General features: G+C 48.5%; 1 protein-coding gene across 2 annotated transcripts in view; it reads left to right on the top strand.

Moving 5' to 3' along the window:
• LOC142579044 (fatty acid hydroxylase domain-containing protein 2-like) overlaps positions 1–17,542 on the top strand; it is a 101,369-nt gene that overhangs the window by 70,651 nt on the left and 13,176 nt on the right. For both annotated transcript variants that reach the window (XM_075688864.1, XM_075688863.1), the window contains exons 4-5: positions 2,685–2,803; positions 11,064–11,269. In XM_075688864.1, the coding sequence (XP_075544979.1) occupies positions 2,685–2,803; positions 11,064–11,269 (325 nt within the window). The remainder of the gene's footprint in view (positions 1–2,684; positions 2,804–11,063; positions 11,270–17,542) is intronic.

The raw sequence follows: 17,542 nt of genomic DNA, 5'->3' as shown, positions 1-17,542 counted from the left end.
ATAGATAGAGGATATGTGGGACATGATAAGAGTGATGTGCAGGCAAATTTTGAAAAGTGTGGGTTAATTCGGGCTCAAAAGAAAATCGGGGGACATTCGTTTCCGGCTTGTTTACCGGCGTTATATTAAACGCTAATGAAATTTTTTTGCTCCCCTGAAAGAACAAAAGGTCGTAGCAAATTTGTATTTGGAGAGAACAGAGACAATATTAGAGGTGTATCGGTGACGTAGGCCAAATGTTTAAAGTGTGTAATCCGTAGAAAGTTACTTATTCTTCTTTTTAATTGCGATAAAGACTTGCCCTTAACGCATAATTCTTGGTGCGTATATGTGTATTATATGTGTGCTGTGAGGCCTGTGTTGTGTATGAATTGAAGCAATGTTTTGTGGAATCTGTTGTCATGTATCCAGGGTCATAGCTGGTTGTCACACTGTAGCGGAGGTCGGCTTGCAGTAGGAGACGCGAGCGTTCCGATTGTAAACCCGTACGTGTCCATATTAGGTGGTATGCATCTGCTTCCACCACAGGAACGGAGCAGTATGGACACGTAGCACCCAGTGGTAAATGCGACCAGTTCCACCTTGAGATAACAGCCGGTGTAAGGGCCACCCCGGCCCGAAGCCTCCTAAGCACAACTTTCTCCGCCCTTGTAAGGTGAAGGGGGAGGGAGCAGACACACGGTGGGATAAGAGCGCGTGTGTCCTGCCGGAGAAAATTTTTATGGGCTCGGAGCGAGTTACGGGGTTGGGCTGGGAGGGGAATAGGTGGAGGATCAGGATTGGGAGGGCAGTGTGCCTGCTGGTCAGCAGCAATGTTGTGAGGGTTCGCTGAATGGCCTTGAATCCAGTGTACCTTGACGCAAGTAGCTGTTTTACTATTCATTGTGTGTATTGTCTCGCAGATTTCCATCGCCTTATCAACCTTCTTGAGTTCCTGAATAGCCGCTAAAAAATCAGTTAAGATATCTAGTTGCTTGTTGGTAGGCAGCTTAGATGTCGCATCTTGCACAGCGTCGTGGATGGCTTGAAGTTCCATTACTAGAGCGCTGGCTTCCGTAGATAAATAGCGCTGGTGGCCGCTGATAAAATTATGCGTAGTACTCAGGAATGATGTCCTTCCGCCGTCTGGGAGAATGGCAGCATCCGTATAGATTTAAAAGCGCATTTTACCTATTACGTAGGAAGCTTACCAAATAGACAGTTTTAGAATAGCGTTTGCAACGGTACGTAAACGCATTACGAACGTAAAGAAATAGCGTCGTGTTCAATGCGCATGCTCGGAACGTTATTGGGTTTCTGCGGTTTACGTGCAATATGATAACGTATGTTGTCTGGCGAGTTTAACCTTCGTAATTTTTACGAACGCTAAGAAATAGCGTTGTCGAACATGGCGGCACCCATGGCTCCCGCTTCAGCGTGAATTCTCGTGATGGCTATGCTCTCATTAACGTTGATCGCTAGTAACTATTGTAATGACCTTTCGCTTTCTCTAAACTCACCTGAAAGGTTAGTTATGAGCGCACAGCACGTCCATTTTCTGAGATCGTTCGGCGATTCTGGGGCCCGTAGGCCTGACAAGACGCGTCCACATAGCAACAGCAGGATGATTGCTAATGGATCGTCTTGGCTTGGATACGTTTAGAAGGAGGCACCAGACGGCGCCCTGCTTTATAACGTCGTCTTTACGTTTGAGTTTCTATACGGTAAACTAAAAGACTTGAAAGGACGCTCACCGTAACGTCCTGCGAAGGGGTTTGCGTTTAACGCACGTATTCTAAAACTGTCTAATGTCCTAAAATAACGTTTTGTTTAGTTAGCACAACTCAGAATTGGGGTAAAGAAACAAGACACATAGAAAAAGGATACATAAGAAAAAATTTCACTCAGAAACTGCTCTGGGAGTTGTCTAAGTATGGGTAAGCATTGTACTACTCGCTCATATCCACGCAGCCAGGAGTAATTATCAATGTTATGAAACTTAATACGACCATTATAAACGACAGCGCTGCGGCAACACGAACTACTGTGGATGGCGGCGCAAGGTGAATTGATGAGGCAAGCAAACTACTGCAGGTGGTGGCGCCAGGTGCACTGATGATCATTATGTGCTGGTGTCGCTCTTTAGAGCCTCATCCATCCGAGTTGAAGAACCATATCGCGCCGCGCGGACCATATCGTGAACGCAATCTGCAATGCAGACTGAGAGTGCTTGCTGACGGCTGTTAGCTTCGCGCGCTGTGTTTCCGCCACTTCGCGTTGAAGAGTAATGCGCGGGCCCATATCCTGAAAGCGATCTGCGAAACGAGCAGGGTGCGGTGCGTGCTGAGAGATTTGTGAGCGCTGTGTTCTCGCCGCTTAGTTCGCGTGGAAGCGACAGGAAGCACGAATGCAAAGCCGCTCGCTGCTGCGGACTCTATCTATATGTTATGCATGATTAAAAAGAATGTTCACACTTTTCGCTTCACTTTGCTGAGTGCTTGAAGCCTGCATCACCTCCGCCGTGGGTCGACCCGCTATTTCACTGTCTCCGGGATCGGCCCACATTTTTGTCTTACGTGACAGACGGTTTTCTCGTTGGATAAACATAGAAATGCCTAACAGGAGGCAGGGGGGCGCTGTCTCCTGTTTTTCTTATGTATAATTTCTCATGTGTCGCCGGTATCTCTCTCTCTCATGCATCGCAGGTCAATGGGTGCTAACAGTGGGCAGCTACTGGTTTCTAGGACTTTTTTTCTTGGTGGCCGACACGAGCAAAGCCCTTTCGTGGATCAGGAGGTACAAGGTACAAGAGATGGAGACTAAGGTGAGTTTTGCGTATACATATAATTTTAGCCATTGGGGATCAGGTATGTGGAAAGTTTGAAAGTTCAAGCTTTCTGATACATCGCTTCACTTATACATGGGCTAAGGAGTTTTGAGTGATGAAAGTTACTTACAAAGAAATTCTGTTTGGCAGGTTAAAGAAAGAAATTAAATTAAAAAGAGACAAGAAAGAAACGAATACTGGATGGCGCGATGTAAGACTTAAGCGCGAGGTTGAAAACAAAAATAAAAAAGTCGCAGTTCCGACCGAAAGGCGAAGCATAAATAGCGATGCCATCTAGACAGCTATGCGAACTTCTTAAAGTAGTTTAATCGGCCGTATAACCTCGTAAACATTCACTTACTAACTAAATTAACAAGCATGATGTCACACACGCACTGTCAAACATAAACACATCTCACTCAATGACCGCGGACGCTCGCTGTCAAAACGCTCCATCGCTTGAGGAATAGCGGCAGCAACAGTGGGCGAACTGACCTTCGTGTTTGCCTCTCGCTTCAACGCGAAATAAGAAGCGAGAACACAGCGCATGCGAAGCTATCAGCCCTGGTCACTGCTAGGCTCTGTACCCATCGCAGATCACTTTCAAGATAGGGCCGGCGCGGCCGCGCTCAACCGTGCCATACGCAGCCTCCGCCGTAGTAGACCCACACCTTCGATGCTTTGCGCGTGATTGAAGATGGTGCGTTTCCTCTCCGCCTTCCTTCCTTGCGCGCGTGAGACTGAGCCACCATCATCGGCTCACCCTCGCACGCTTTCACTCGCACCCACATCGTGCGGCGCGACCACGATGTTATCCCCCTTGGACTTTATACGGAACATCACGGTGACGGCGGAAATGCGCTTCGAGCGTCCATATTGCAAAAAAGTTCCACAGTTATCATCCTTGCCTATGCCTCCGTCCTGTTGTCAGACTAAACGCTGCACTCAACAGCTGCGTCACGTCAGGGAAGAACTTTGCGCCGAGCCTCACTGTCTTGCATGCGTAATCATGCGAACGACAAATGAAAATTGGAGTCGGATATCTCGGAGCACAAACACGCTAGAATTCCTTACAACTGATTTTGTGTTGAAACACGACTGCCTCTAACTTTTCAGTACAAACATACCCACTTACTGCAGTCAAGAAAAAGTTCATTCAATTTTAGTTAATTGGGCTGCTGACAGCGATAATTAGCATCTCACTTTGTGTCCCCCTGGCCACATAACTTGTTTGCACAGGTGTTGCTCGCGTGCCTCCCAGTGCCTGATTCTAAGAAAACCAAAAGCTCAATTTTGAAGACCCAGTATATATATATATATAATATGTACACGGGTGTTATATATAACACCCGTGTACTTAGATTTAGGTGCACGCTAAGAATCCCAGGTGGTCAGAATTTCCGGAGTCCCCCACTACGGCGTGCCTCATAATCAGAAAGCTGTTTTGACAGATAAAACCCCATAATTTAATTTGATTTGTAACCCTTGTAGAAGAACTGTTGCGCAGTAATTAGGTTATGCTAGCCGGAAATAACACACCACTCACGTCGTTGTATAAGATAAAATCTGTATAAGCATTGTAGTTTCCTATGAAATTTCACTTCTTTTTTGCCAAATGTACTGCGTAATCCATGTTTTATTTCCTGCCACATGTATATATCTGCTTCGTGTCGATTGCAAATATCATTGTTGAAATTATGTAAACCTGTTCTTATCGCTATTTGTGCGTATATAACATATGCCCAACCTGTAAAAATCCCACTGAGATTGGCAGTATCTGAAATAAATAAATAAATAAATAAATAAATAAATAAATAAATAAATAAATAAATAAATAAATAAATAAATAAATAACAGTAGACTCCTCTTAGGACGGGCTCGAAGGGACCATGAAAATTTGTTCATCTTAGGAGTTGAGTTGAGTTGAGTTGCGGTTAATGGCACATAAGCAGCTTAGGCTATCATGCGCCAAACACTAGGTATGGATTCTTTCAATAAGTTGGGACACCTCAGTGAGTCCTTGTCTGGGCAAGAGCCCGGAAAGTCCCAACAAGTTAACTAAGGACCTCGGCCTTCTTCTCAGGGATGAGAAGGTGGATGAGGTGCTCTGTAATATGTAGTTAATATGTAGTTAAGTTAGGTTTTAAAGTTTTAAGAGAACTCCAGCTTCTTTTAAAAAGTTAAAAACACATGATACTTCAACAAGCCCATCTTCTCCTAAAATCAAAGCTGGGTGAAAAGGGATATGTTCTTTGTAGAATATGGTAAAAGACTTCTTCCTCAGTGGTTCAAGTTTTCTGCATGAAAATAGGATATGGTTAACTGTTAGTTCATCTCCACATAGTTCACAGTGCGGTTTGTCTTGCTTTGTTAGAATGAAGTTGTGTGTTAGGTGTGTGTGTCCTATGCGAAGACGGCACAGGACCACTTCTTTGAAACGTTCCTGGTGTGTACAAGATTTCCATTCGCCTAACACAGGTTTTAGCAGGTGTAATTTGTTGTTTGCTTCATTGTTCCAAGCAGACTGCCATTTTTTCCTTAGTTTATGATGTATTAACTTCATGCAGTCGTTAGGAGGTATCTTTACTTTTGTTATTTCTTTGTGCCGGGCCTGTGCCGCACATGCGTCTGCTCTCTCATTGCCACTAATTCCGACGTGGCTCGGAACCCAGCATAATTTAATGTTCAGTCCTTGTGTGGTGGCTTTTATTAAATTGTGTATAATGTCTCCTAACAATGGCCTGACTGCATCATCTTAGGAGTTCATCTTATCAGACGAATAATTGTCAACATGACCAGGTGCATCTAAATATCTTACTTGAAAACGGTAAATGAAGTAGGCTTAAAACTGGGGGAAAATGAAATAAAAAACACGTGTTTAGCTGAACTTAATAGAAAACTGTTTTCGAGTGGTACTCTTGGTTCGTTTCATACAGTCCGTGTTGGATGTTTGGCGTTTCTGTGCAAATCGGCCAGCAGCCACAAACGATGTCATCTCACCCGATGACCCTAAATATCCTTCTGTATCTTTGTGCTGTTGGAAAAAGTTCACTAGGGAGTTAAAGCAGGCATCTGCTGCCTCACAGGTTATCGGTGCAAGCTCCGGGGTAGCGAAAGTACGAAGGAGCGCGCTGTGCGCGCGACAAAGTAACGCAACCTAGAGGAACGTCTAGGTGACGTTGACGTTCGCGGTAGAGACGTACCGGGTTCATCTTGTGATAACATCCTCCCCGTGCGCCGTACGCTGTGCGTGCGAGTGAAAGTGTGCGACGGTGAGCCGATGATGGCGGCTCAATCTCGCGTGCGCAAAGGAGAAAGGGGGGGGGGAGGAATGAAAAGCGCGCCGTCTTCCGTTGCGCGCATGACACCGGGGAGGGGAGGGAGGGGAGGGAGGGGGTGTTGTTAGGTGTTGTACTTCGGCTGTGCGCGGTCGCGTGGGCTTAACTTGAACGCTATCTGCGTTGGGCATACAGTCTAGGTGAGCCGATGGATCGTAGTTTCGTGTGCGCTGTTTTCTCTCCGCTCAGTCTGCACTGAAGCGATATACAGCGTGAAGGTCACTTCGCTTGCTGCTGCTGCCGCGATTCCTCACGCTAGCGTTTTGACAACGAGCGTCCGTGGTCATCGAGTATGATGTGTTCAGGCCTGCCTGTGCGCGCTGACACCATGCCCGTTAATTTAGTTAGTAAGCGAATTCTTACAAAGGGGCAATCTACTCCCGGGGCTGCTGCGTATGGCGCGGCCGCGCAAGCTCTGTCTTGAATACAATGTGCGACGCGGACAGTCCAGGCGCACCGAGGGCCGATATCCTCGTATGCATTATAGCACCCATACGCTTGCAAGTCATCCGCGTTCGCGAAGTGAAACGTCATTGTCTATTTTTGTTTCCTCCTCTAGTTTTCGCCTCTGTCCGAGGGCAATGTGCGCCGCATGCCTCCAGTAGGATGTCTTGATGCACGGCCCCAGGCGTGGCGCATCGATGCACCCTAGCCTCCAGGATCGGCAGCGTGGAGGTCACTCTGAATGTTCGTCTTAAACGAAGAGCACGTCTGAGGCGGTTCGTCTTAAACGGATTTTTTTTCATTGGGTCTATGGAAAAGCGAACAAACGTTCCCATTTCGTTCGTTATGTCTGAGAATTCGGCTTAACCGAGTTCGTCTTAACGAGAATTCACTTATACTCGGCAGCACGCGGCATTTCGCCGAGTTAGTCTTATTCGAGACATATATATATATATATATATATATATATATATATATATATATATAGCTAAGGAATAGATAGCCGGCAATACGCCAGAACGTCTGTTTACTTCCTCCTCTTCTCTCGCGCCTGCCGTGCAAGCTCCCAGCCCAAGTGCCCCTTCTCTTCATTTCACTCGACCACACTGCTCAAGATGGCTCTGACTGGCGGCATTGGTTGTTTCGCGACGGTAGACTTTGAGAAAGCGTGGCAGTAAACCCCGGGATATCGAAGAGCGGCCGGCGCACTGACGTGCAGTGCAAGCAGGGATATCATCTGCTCTCTCGTCGGGCGCATCGTCAGCGTATAGCCACACACGTGTCAAGCTTCGCCACTGCGCTCGAATAGGCCTAACTCAGCGGAATGCCGCGTGCTTCTGAGTCATTAATGTCCAACGATGGAATGAAGAGCGATTCTTAGTCACCGCGACGTGGGCGGCTGCAAGAGAGTTGTCGTTGCACGCCGGGAAGTGGTTGGTTCTTAAGCTACGTCTGCGCCGAAACCTGTGGTCTGTTGCGCGTCTGATAAGCAGACTTGGGCCACACGGGAAGATACTCGATAATTATGACTTCAGCCGTGTTAATCGCTTCGACTTTCTTCAGCAAGACATCACTGAGCACAGGGCAAATGCCCGTGCCATCGGCCAGTGACTGCTCAGAGACCCAGAAATGGGGCACCGTCGAGTCAGGAAGTATTTAGTTTCCGTGGCCCGTGAACCCATAGGGAGCAAGTCGTACTAAGGGAGCCGGTGCCTCACTGCGCCTTCTTACTGATGAGCGCGATAGCCGCGTCAACGACTGCTTTGCTTGACAAGGGTCTCGGGCTCTCGAGAACCCTTAGTAGATCGAGGACTCGAGGTCAAGGGCGAAGATTTACTGCAACGTCCTCCATGGCGAGCTAAGCTTCGCCACAGAATACGTAGTCAGCTCCCAGAAATGAGGTCGGTGGGCAGCTTCTCGAAGACGGCAATCGTGACCAGGAACTTGCTTCTGGCCATCTGGCCACTGTGGACATGAAGGTGAAGCCCTCCGAAAGGAACCACAGTGACGCCGAGGTCTCAACGGGGTGCCGAGGATCAGAGCTGCAGCAAGACTGGGGCTTGGCGTCGAAGCAGCTCCGTACGCTCAGCTCCAGAGTCTACAAGAGCAGGGAGCTGCCCTATTTCATCGACGTAGAGCCGCCGCAGCGCTGGAAGCGACCGCGTGGGGTCGCGAATGGCCTGAGATGGAGCTTGCGGGCTGTTCTCTTACCATATCCGAGGCGCCTGCACGGAAAGCATCCGCGGCGCGAGGTAAGCGCAGTAAGCGCAGTAAGCGCCCCACACGCTACCTTGCGGTATCCTGCAACTCCACCGCTCAGCGGATGAAAGGCTGGAAATCATGGTCGACTGGCTGCACAGACTGTATGACTGCGTGCGTCGAGTCATGCATGCCGTTTGGAGTTGGGAGGAGCCCACGCCAGGCAGCGTGCTTCCAGAAGTCGTACCTTTCCGCAGTTGTAGATTGCGACGTCCTCGCTCTCGACTTGCCGGCATGGCCACATTTCCATGAAACGAGCGTCATACGCTCTCAGGAGCGCTACAAATGCAAGTGTCAGCACAGTACTCCAGGTCTGGTGGGGCAGCGGGAGTGTGGGCAGCATCTCTTCGCAACTCGAAGGCTGAGTAGAACTTGTTTCTGGGCAAGTTGGTTGAGATCTATCAATACATTGTTGCACTAACAGGAAAATAAAGACAAGGAGGGCAAGTAAGAAAAGGTAGGTCGAGCGCTGAATTTCAGCGCTCGACGTATCGTTTCTTACTTGCCCTCCTAAGTTTGTAATTTCCTGTTAGCGCAACATCATATTCATTAGATCGAAGGTTGAGGCAGCTCCAGGTAACGTATCCATGACAAGGGAAGCTTGGAAAGCGTTCCCTGGCAGAAGAGACCTGGGACGGCGAAGACTCAGGAGGACTGCACTCAAGGATGCATCACCTTAAGGCTCGTTCTTCGTAGACTGCCCCATTGAAAAGAAACAGACAACCGGCTATCAGCCAGAACGCTGCTGCTGCTGCTGCTGCTGCTGCTGCTGCTGCTGCTGCTGCTGATGATGATGATGATGATGACGATCCCTTATTTAATGGTGCAAACGACTGTGTAGGATAGGACACGAACTGGGTGGTAATATGATGAAACAAGGGGAAAAAGTAATGGAAGATGTGAAAGAAACCCGAACGTCTGTTTGTTTATTTACTTCTTCTTCAGTCATGTTACTCACAGTCGCAGTTATTTGGTAGTTGTTTAGGATGAAACAGGCTGAACGATTTTGTATCGCTTCTAGGGACTGTATGAGAGTGTTATGTCCGGGGTCCCATACTGATGATGCGTATTCAAGCTTTGGACGAATGTAAGCAGTATACAATAATAGTTTTAGTGGTGATGGCGCTAGGGAAAATTTACGGCGAAAGTATCCTAGTGTACGAGTGGCATCAGATGTTATGTAGTCAGTACAAGTTTTCCAGGATAGGTTACTGGCAATGTGAACCCCCCGGTATGATGTGGCGCGTTCTGGCGGAGTGTTGTTAAGAAAATATATCTTCCTTTCCACTGAAATGTGTGGTTACCCTCTCAAGGAAGCGTCATGCTGTTAATATACACTTTTAGTGAACATCTAACGGCACGAAACCGGACAAGACGAGCGAAACGCACGAACACATCGCTGTGTTCCTGGGTAGTTATAAGTATAGTTCTACTGTGCACGAATGTCTCGGGGAGGAAGAAAGATGTGGTCCGGCGTCGCGAGGCACTTTTAATCCCTTTACGCCCCAAGTTACGCTACAGAGCTGTGAACTGTAAAAGCAGCGTGTACAGTAAATTCTGCTGACCGCGTGGCATACCGATCTCCACACACCTGTTTAGAAAGTTTAGGGATGCACTGCAGAACAAGGGCGCAAAATGTCAGCAACTGCTGAGTTGGGCTCAGGGTAATGTGCTCAGGTTCAGGGTAATGTGGCTTGTAGGACCACGTGGCTGTGACGGACGGACGGACGGACGGACGGACCGACCGACCGACCGACCGACCGACCGACCGACCGACCGACCGACCGGCCGACCGACCGGCCGACCGACCGACCGACCGACCGACCGACCGACCGACCGACCGACCGACCGACCGACCGACCGACCGACCGACCGACCGACCGACCGACCGACCGACCGACCGACCGACCGACCGACCGACCGACCGACCGACAGACAGACAGACAGACAGACAGACAGACAGACAGACAGACAGACAGACAGACCGACAGACCGACCGACCGACAGACAGACAGACAGACAGACAGACAGACAGACAGACAGACAGACAGACAGACAGACAGACAGACAGACAGACAGACAGATAGATAGATAGGCGAAGTACAGCGCGGTTAATGAAACGCACGTATGGTTTTCGACTCTGCAGTGGAAAAATCGAGCAATTCCATCTGAAACCTAGCACCTGCGTTCAAATATCGCCTTTCTTGCTCTGCAGCACCGCGCAAGCGGAATTGCTCCGTGCAGAATTGTGGACCTCCACACTCCATGCTCTGCCTGTTTTAGTAGTTTACGTTTTTGCTTCATTTTCCTAAAAAGGCACGCACGAAGTAGATAAAGTTACCCTGGTGTGGCGCACATATTACTAGACACAACTACTCGCAGCAGCTGCGCAGATTGGCGAATTCGAAAAGGTAACCTGTAAAGGAACGTGCTGCTCGGATAGTTCTATTCATTTTTGCAGCTCTAAACAAGCGTTCGCCTTGAACGAACACAAAATAATGACCGAGGTCTTCATTTTGTCATATCTTTATTTGTCGTCGTTTGAAGTGTGCGCTTATTTAAACCTGCGATAAGCAAAGGTAACATATTACCGGCAGAAGAGGGACGAATAATTTAAAGCTCTCCGTAGCTTTTCAGAGTTGTTAGCCCTCTTTAAGCGCGACAGCGAACGCATTCAAATCACGTCTCTTTTTTTGTTTTCGTGTCTCTTCTTTCAGCCAACCGCTCAAAGTTTGGTTCCAGTGGTGCGGCAGGTGGTCTTCAATCAAGTCTTCGTTCAGCTGCCCATTAACGTCCTTTTCTACTGGGTGAAGGACTTGCGCGGCTTCGACCAGAGCCTGACCCTACCGCCCTTGTCTCGAGTCGTGGCACACTTCGCCTGTTTTGTCGCGATCGAAGAGGTGCTGTTCTACTACTCGCACAGGTGGGGAACACGGTTCATCTCGAAGAAATAGATCGTTGTTTTAAAAGCGAAACTTTCTTTGGCTTGGGACGCGAAACCGTGTTGATTAGGCAAAGAAAGATTATCTCTAAAGAAAGGCGCAGAAAAAGGGCAGTCCTGCGATTGAGTGCCGCAGAAACACGAGCCATGAATATATTCATGGTAAGGGACAATATAAGGTCTAGCAAAGGCACCGAAAAGTAGCGATGCAATAGGTAAAGGCAGTGCACACTACATGAACACGCAAACACAGATGCTTCATTAAGTAGCAAACATCAAGCAACCGTGCTTATGTGGCGAGTAAAATCCCAGGCTCTCGTTGAATGAAGAAGTTCCTGCCCACAACAAGCGCCAAACAAGCAGTAGAGCGATTTATTCTCGCTACGAGAATCTTCAACAAGGTTTAGTGACTACAACAAGGTTTACGCTGATTAAATGCACATCATTTTATGTTTACCGTACATTTATACGTAAAGAATATCACAAATAAACAGACAGGCAGAAGAATAAAACGCCACACCCGCTATCTTCAACAAATTATGACGTTCGAAAAGCATATATAACATTCGCACACCAACGGATATTCAGAATCATAGTTTCTTTTTCTGTAAAAGAAAGGAAGGAATATTCAAAACTGCAAACCCAGGCATTCAACCTCTGTAGCTTCAGTTCTCGATTTTGTAGGCTGATCTTCGTTTTTCGACAAAGCGGAACATCTGTGAAAGAGCAGCTGCATCCGCACGTGTTGCAGTGCACAGAAGCTAACCATCGCGTCCACTTTTTAAACTTTTACTAAACCCTCTGTCACATAGACAACATCCCACTTGACCCGCGTAATATTTACCACAGAAAAGAAAAGAATTTCATGCACGGCACCTTCTCTGCAGTCTACAAAGCTATTTTTGTGCCCTTTCACGCCACCTCGCCTATTGTAGCCAATCAGTTTGCCGACTTGCATAGCCTGGAAAATTTGGGGAATCTGGAAACGCCGCATTTACATTAGCACGTTCCGCGGCCTTCATAGAGTTGTGCGAAATTGTGTGCACGTGTGGTTATAATAACAGCCATTCTTTTCTGTTCACTGAGAAGACTGAAAGCGTTGACATGGTGGACCGAACGAGTGCGCCAGCGACATAGTCTTATCTCTTTCAAGAAAGCAGGGTGGGCTGTTGGACACATGATGGAAGACTGCACAGGCTTCTGGGTCAGCAGCTGCTCGAGAGAGTCTCGAGGAAACAGCAGAGCGGCGGCCTGTCAGCCATTTAGCACGTGGCTCAATCAAGGCAGCAGGGCAATCTCGAACACGAGTTCTCCTCCGAACCCTTCCTTCCAGCCTCGGCGCCACTGTACGACGAGGCGAAAGGGGAGTCCGCCGCCGCTGATAGAGCACTTCGAGGACCATTACACAGCCGACTCTCCTGCAGTTGTGGGCCGGGATTAAGAATGCTCACGTCCCCCGACGAAGAAAGGAACCTTCGAAGGGAAACTTACGAACAGCGTCCGTCTGGAGTGCGAGAGGCTCGCATCAGTGGTGCGTCGGTCTTTGCGCGCCGCGTAATGAGCGCACGAGGACGAAAAGGGGCGGACAATCAGGGCGGCTTCTTTGCGAAGAAGTACTTTGCAAATCGTAGGAAGCTGTCGGTAAGGGCTTTGACTAATCGCGCGACAAATAGAGACGCAGGAGTCGGCCTCTCCTGGAGTGCTTTTACTTCCCGGCGTCCGTATGTCGGCGAAGCGCGTGGAAACTGTGTTGATTTGTGTGTAAATGTCACCTTGCGGTTATTACAGCGGCTTGGCCTATTATACGCGCATTACCTTGTAAAGTGGAGAATGTACAGTGTCGTTGTCGCACAAACACAAAAGTGACAGAAAGGGACACACAGTATGCTGTAGTGTATGCAAAAAAGGACCCCGCCCCTCCTTCGCCTCCCCCCCCCCCACACACACACAAAAAGAAAGCAAAGAAAGGTAAGAGAATGTGCTAGCTTCATGGAGCTCTTCGTAATTGTACTGCTCTGTTCTCTCTCTAGGTGGATGTAGGTGGACGATTTACAAGTCATTAGCCAAGCTGACGTCGCCGGAAAGTGTCTTGCAGGTTTATGGGGACGGTTATCCCAACTGTTCTCCCACTGCCCTTGCGAAATTGGGTGGTCTATATATAACGGACATCAAAGAAACACAGAAGAAACACTTGTAGTGCTTTGGACGAGGCTTATGGAGGAGGTACTGAGCAAGTTTTTTGAGTCGTACACAAGTTTTTGAGTGGATTGGGTGGTTCGAAGAGGATGAATGAGCGTAAATTCCATTATAATCTCTTCGAACCTTCAACCAGTCGTACACAATTGCAAAGATTCAACACAAACCCAGTGAGAGTTGTCGCTACAGAATTGAAATGATTTCAGACGCTGGTAAAATGAGTTGAACTCTTGTTAGTAGATTTCAAGTGTGGAAATAGGCATGGCACGGGTTGCCGCGATGTTTGTTTCCCAGTGCTGACAAAAAAAAATCTAGAAAAAGCATAACTTGCTTGATTTTGTGCCAGTATATTAAAAAATGAAACAGTAAAGGACCCAGACCTTTTTTCGAAGATAATCATAGATCACGAAAGCTGGTGCTATGTGTATGACCCCAAAGCCAAGCAAGGTTTGAACCTGTTGATCAGTACGCTCCTGTGGGAACGATGATCATGGTTTCCTCCTTTTCTTTTCAACGTTTTCGGAATTGCGCAGGGAATATTAGCTTCTCCTAGATGGAGTGCTATACAGCTATTTTTTGAAGGAGGTATCAAGGTGACTAAGAATGAACGTGCTCTCAGGTGTGCGTTCGGTGAACAGGGTCAGCTCCCATCGGATGACGGTGAAAATGCATGCTGCTGGCCGAGCGCTGCCGATGAGATACAGAACGCCTTGTCGCTTCCTCGTCGCCAATCACGATGCATCCGATCTTGTTCACCGTCCATCAGCCTATCTTATGTCCACTGCAGGACGAAGGCCTGCAATGGACCTGTGATCCCTGCGATCTGCAATCACCCCTGTCCTGCGCCAACGATTATAGGAATCATGAGGGAGGTAGTGGACGAATACTGAACCAGGGAGGTCAATTCCTGTTCTGGTTGTTGAAGCTTAGTGGGGCTCCCTAATTTGGTTGTACCTGGATTAGTACAGCCCACTTGCTCTCGGCATATTTTGCCGGTGACAGGCGCCACTCCAATCCTGGATATATATATAGCGCAGCCGGACAAGTGTGCATCGATTAACGATACCGGGAACCAAACGTTCTCCGTATAGGTCGCATGATGGGCCGATACTGGGAGGGAAACAGCGAGGGGAACTGCTTCACGGAAAGACTTGCCATGCCTACAGGTTGGCTGCGCGACGCAATGCTCTCTCCTAATTTATTTCTTTCCTCCATGTTGGTCGGTGTGTTGATGCGTCGTTCCCATAGTTGCAACACCTCGCCCCGTGGCTGTGCGATAACTTAAAATGGTTGTAAAACGTAATGCCGAAGTTCTGTCGCAGTACTCGCATTATGGTTCGAACGTAAATCACCCATGATACATTAAACCAAGATCGTAGCGCCACTCTTCTATGTCGCGTTCTGCCCACGAAGTAGACGAAATCGATGCATGGAGGCGCAATACCATCGGTGCCGCTCAACATTAATTTCCCTTGTGCAAGCCAGCGCTTGAGACGCTAGGCGCGTGAGGCGCATCGCATAGCAACAAGTTACTTGTAAAGAGTGAGCGCACGCTGTGCACCACAGTGCACTGCTTCTAGCTGACGACAAAGAAAGCAGTTACAGGACGCGCTTGGCCCCCCGAAATTCACTGCGCCTCTCCGTCGGGGCACCATGGTGTATTTCTACGAAGCGAGGCACGTTGTGTCTCGTTATTCGACACGTTTTGATGCTGAATAAAAGTGCCGCTTTCTCTGCAAGGTCCGTCGTGGCGGCTGAGGAACACGTTCGCCACCGTAATATGAGGCGCGTCCCTTGTCGTAATGTGCGAGCTATTGTTTACAAAGATAACCCAAGGTTGGTGTCTGCCAGGAATTTTTCTCTTTCGATTTCCGCTGCTCTGTCGCCTTCATCTCTCTTTTCTCTTTGTTTCTTTGGATCCGTTAACGACCTTCCCCCGTATAGGGTAGCAAACCGGAGGTGTGTCAGGCTGACCTCCGTACCTTTTCTTTCTGTCCTCCTAGATTTCTTCCTATGCTGCTCTGGGAAGCGTGTGCTTGGATACTCCGCTCGTGGACGACATTGTGCTACTAGGCCGACAAAACAAATACCCCCTCTTCCCCCAAACAGGCGCAGACGCACACACAAGCGACGCGACGCATTACGGTGGTGGTGTTGTGTATAGCCTGACGGGGCGAACTGGGCGACGGCTTCTTCTATTCGGGGCACGTGCATCTTTCGTACGCCGCGTTCCCTCCCATCGAATCTTCCGCGTCATCAATAATGAGCCACTGTCGCCCGGGGCAGCAGGACAGACCAAAATATTAGCGGGCAACGGAGCGAGATTAGGACATCAACATGAATAACGTTAGCGCGGCGTCCTTTCGCCGCGCCCAGTCCCTAAGAAAGACGGTAACATCAATCGTCATCGTCAGCCGCGCAGCCCTTTTAGTTCGCTGCCGCCTAGAAGGCTTGTACGTGCTCGGAATGAGAAGTAAGGTGCCCAACAAATGAAAGCTTCTGTGAGAAGGTCGCCTTCGGTAGAGTTCCTTTACCCCTCTGTGCGGTGCCCATCGCGGTGGTGGAGTTCACATGTCTCCTTGAGTGTGAGGCCCCCTGCCTAGGAAGAGAGACAGTTCTTGCTTTGCGGGGTAAGGTCTCGCAGGCTCTCCATCAAGCGACGCACTTTGTTCCTCGCGTTTTACTAACGCTGCAGTTCGGTGATCCGCTTTTGATCCGCCTGGGCAATGGCACCCTTCCAAGCCAATCAAATGAACATTAAGCTTCAACAGCGAGATGACCTGAGCGTCCCAGTGGTTGGAAGTGGCTTTGGAAAAGATGTCACTGCGCCTAAAGTCAGCACCGTCAATGAAGTTAAGGACATTGCAGCAGGCTCCGAACTGGAAGCTGTGTGGGTCAGCGCTATGGAAGTGTCTTTTACTGAAGAGATCGACGAAAGTAGGTACATCTGAAGATTTTGTTAGACGCTCTACTGTCTCCATAAATTTATTTTCTAGGCTGATTGTAAATGCGTAAAATAACAAAACGTGTGGAAATAGGTTGAATCTTAACGGTCTGCAAGGACTGTCTATAATTTTAAGGCGGAAGCTAGTGTTCCTCCTGCAGCTTGGAAGTGTGCAGCTAAGGCCCCTCCTCCCACCCTCCTTCTGCGAGAAAAAGAATAATAAAAAAGAAGCTTCAGTAGTAGGCTTTAAGAGACTGTGTGACGTGGTATCGGCCTGTGGATTTCACACACATACAGCATATACAATAAAATGGCATGTGCATTGTTACGGTATATGTGGCACAACTTTGTATACACGCCGAACCACCCGACCCCTTAGAGCCTTCGCATTGTCTTTTTAGTTATGCGACGCTGTCGCAGTAGTATATAATGCTTTCACTCGGCATTGAACGAATGACGCTGACTTATATCATTATTGAAGAAAGATGATGATGATATTCACGGAAATTTCTAGAGCATGCCACCTTAAATGTGCGCTAAAAGCGACAAATAATGTAAAATTATATTCGAACGCATCCCCAGGCGTTACCATATGCGGTTAGCCGTACGCTCTCATGTCGCACACTCGAAGGCGTGAATCCTGCTCTGTTCACAGTGGCAGTTTAAAGTACCTCTGATCTTCCTAAGGAAGCAATGCAAGCTGAATAAGCCGCAGTTTGAGAGCCGCATGCTTCATCTACCAGTTTTCTTTTTTTTACACTTTAGATGGTCGTTTTGCAGTCCAGGACTGCGCAGTGATTTCCCGTGGATCTTGAATGATCCCGCGTGGCGAAGCGAACTCTGACAGTTCGCTAGCCTTACTTCGAAATGGTGCACGTTCTGCCGACGTTAAGTGAGAGAGAGAGAGAGAGAAGGAGATTCTTGAATATGGGAAGGAAAGGTTGGGGTAAAGTGCAGCGCAGTAACTGTCTCTCAGCAGAGGACACCTCAACCGCGCTGCACAGGGGGTAGGGAATGAAAGTAGGGGGAGAGAAAGAGCACCAGAAACAGCAGCACGAGTGTAGACGCCGGATCACATGAGTCGGAGAGGAGGAAAGCAGCTCCACGACGCACGT

Source organism: Dermacentor variabilis, chromosome 4 (genome assembly GCF_050947875.1).
Source record: "Dermacentor variabilis isolate Ectoservices chromosome 4, ASM5094787v1, whole genome shotgun sequence".
NCBI classification, from domain to species: domain Eukaryota; kingdom Metazoa; phylum Arthropoda; class Arachnida; order Ixodida; family Ixodidae; genus Dermacentor; species Dermacentor variabilis.
This window is presented reverse-complemented; position numbering and strand designations above follow the sequence as displayed.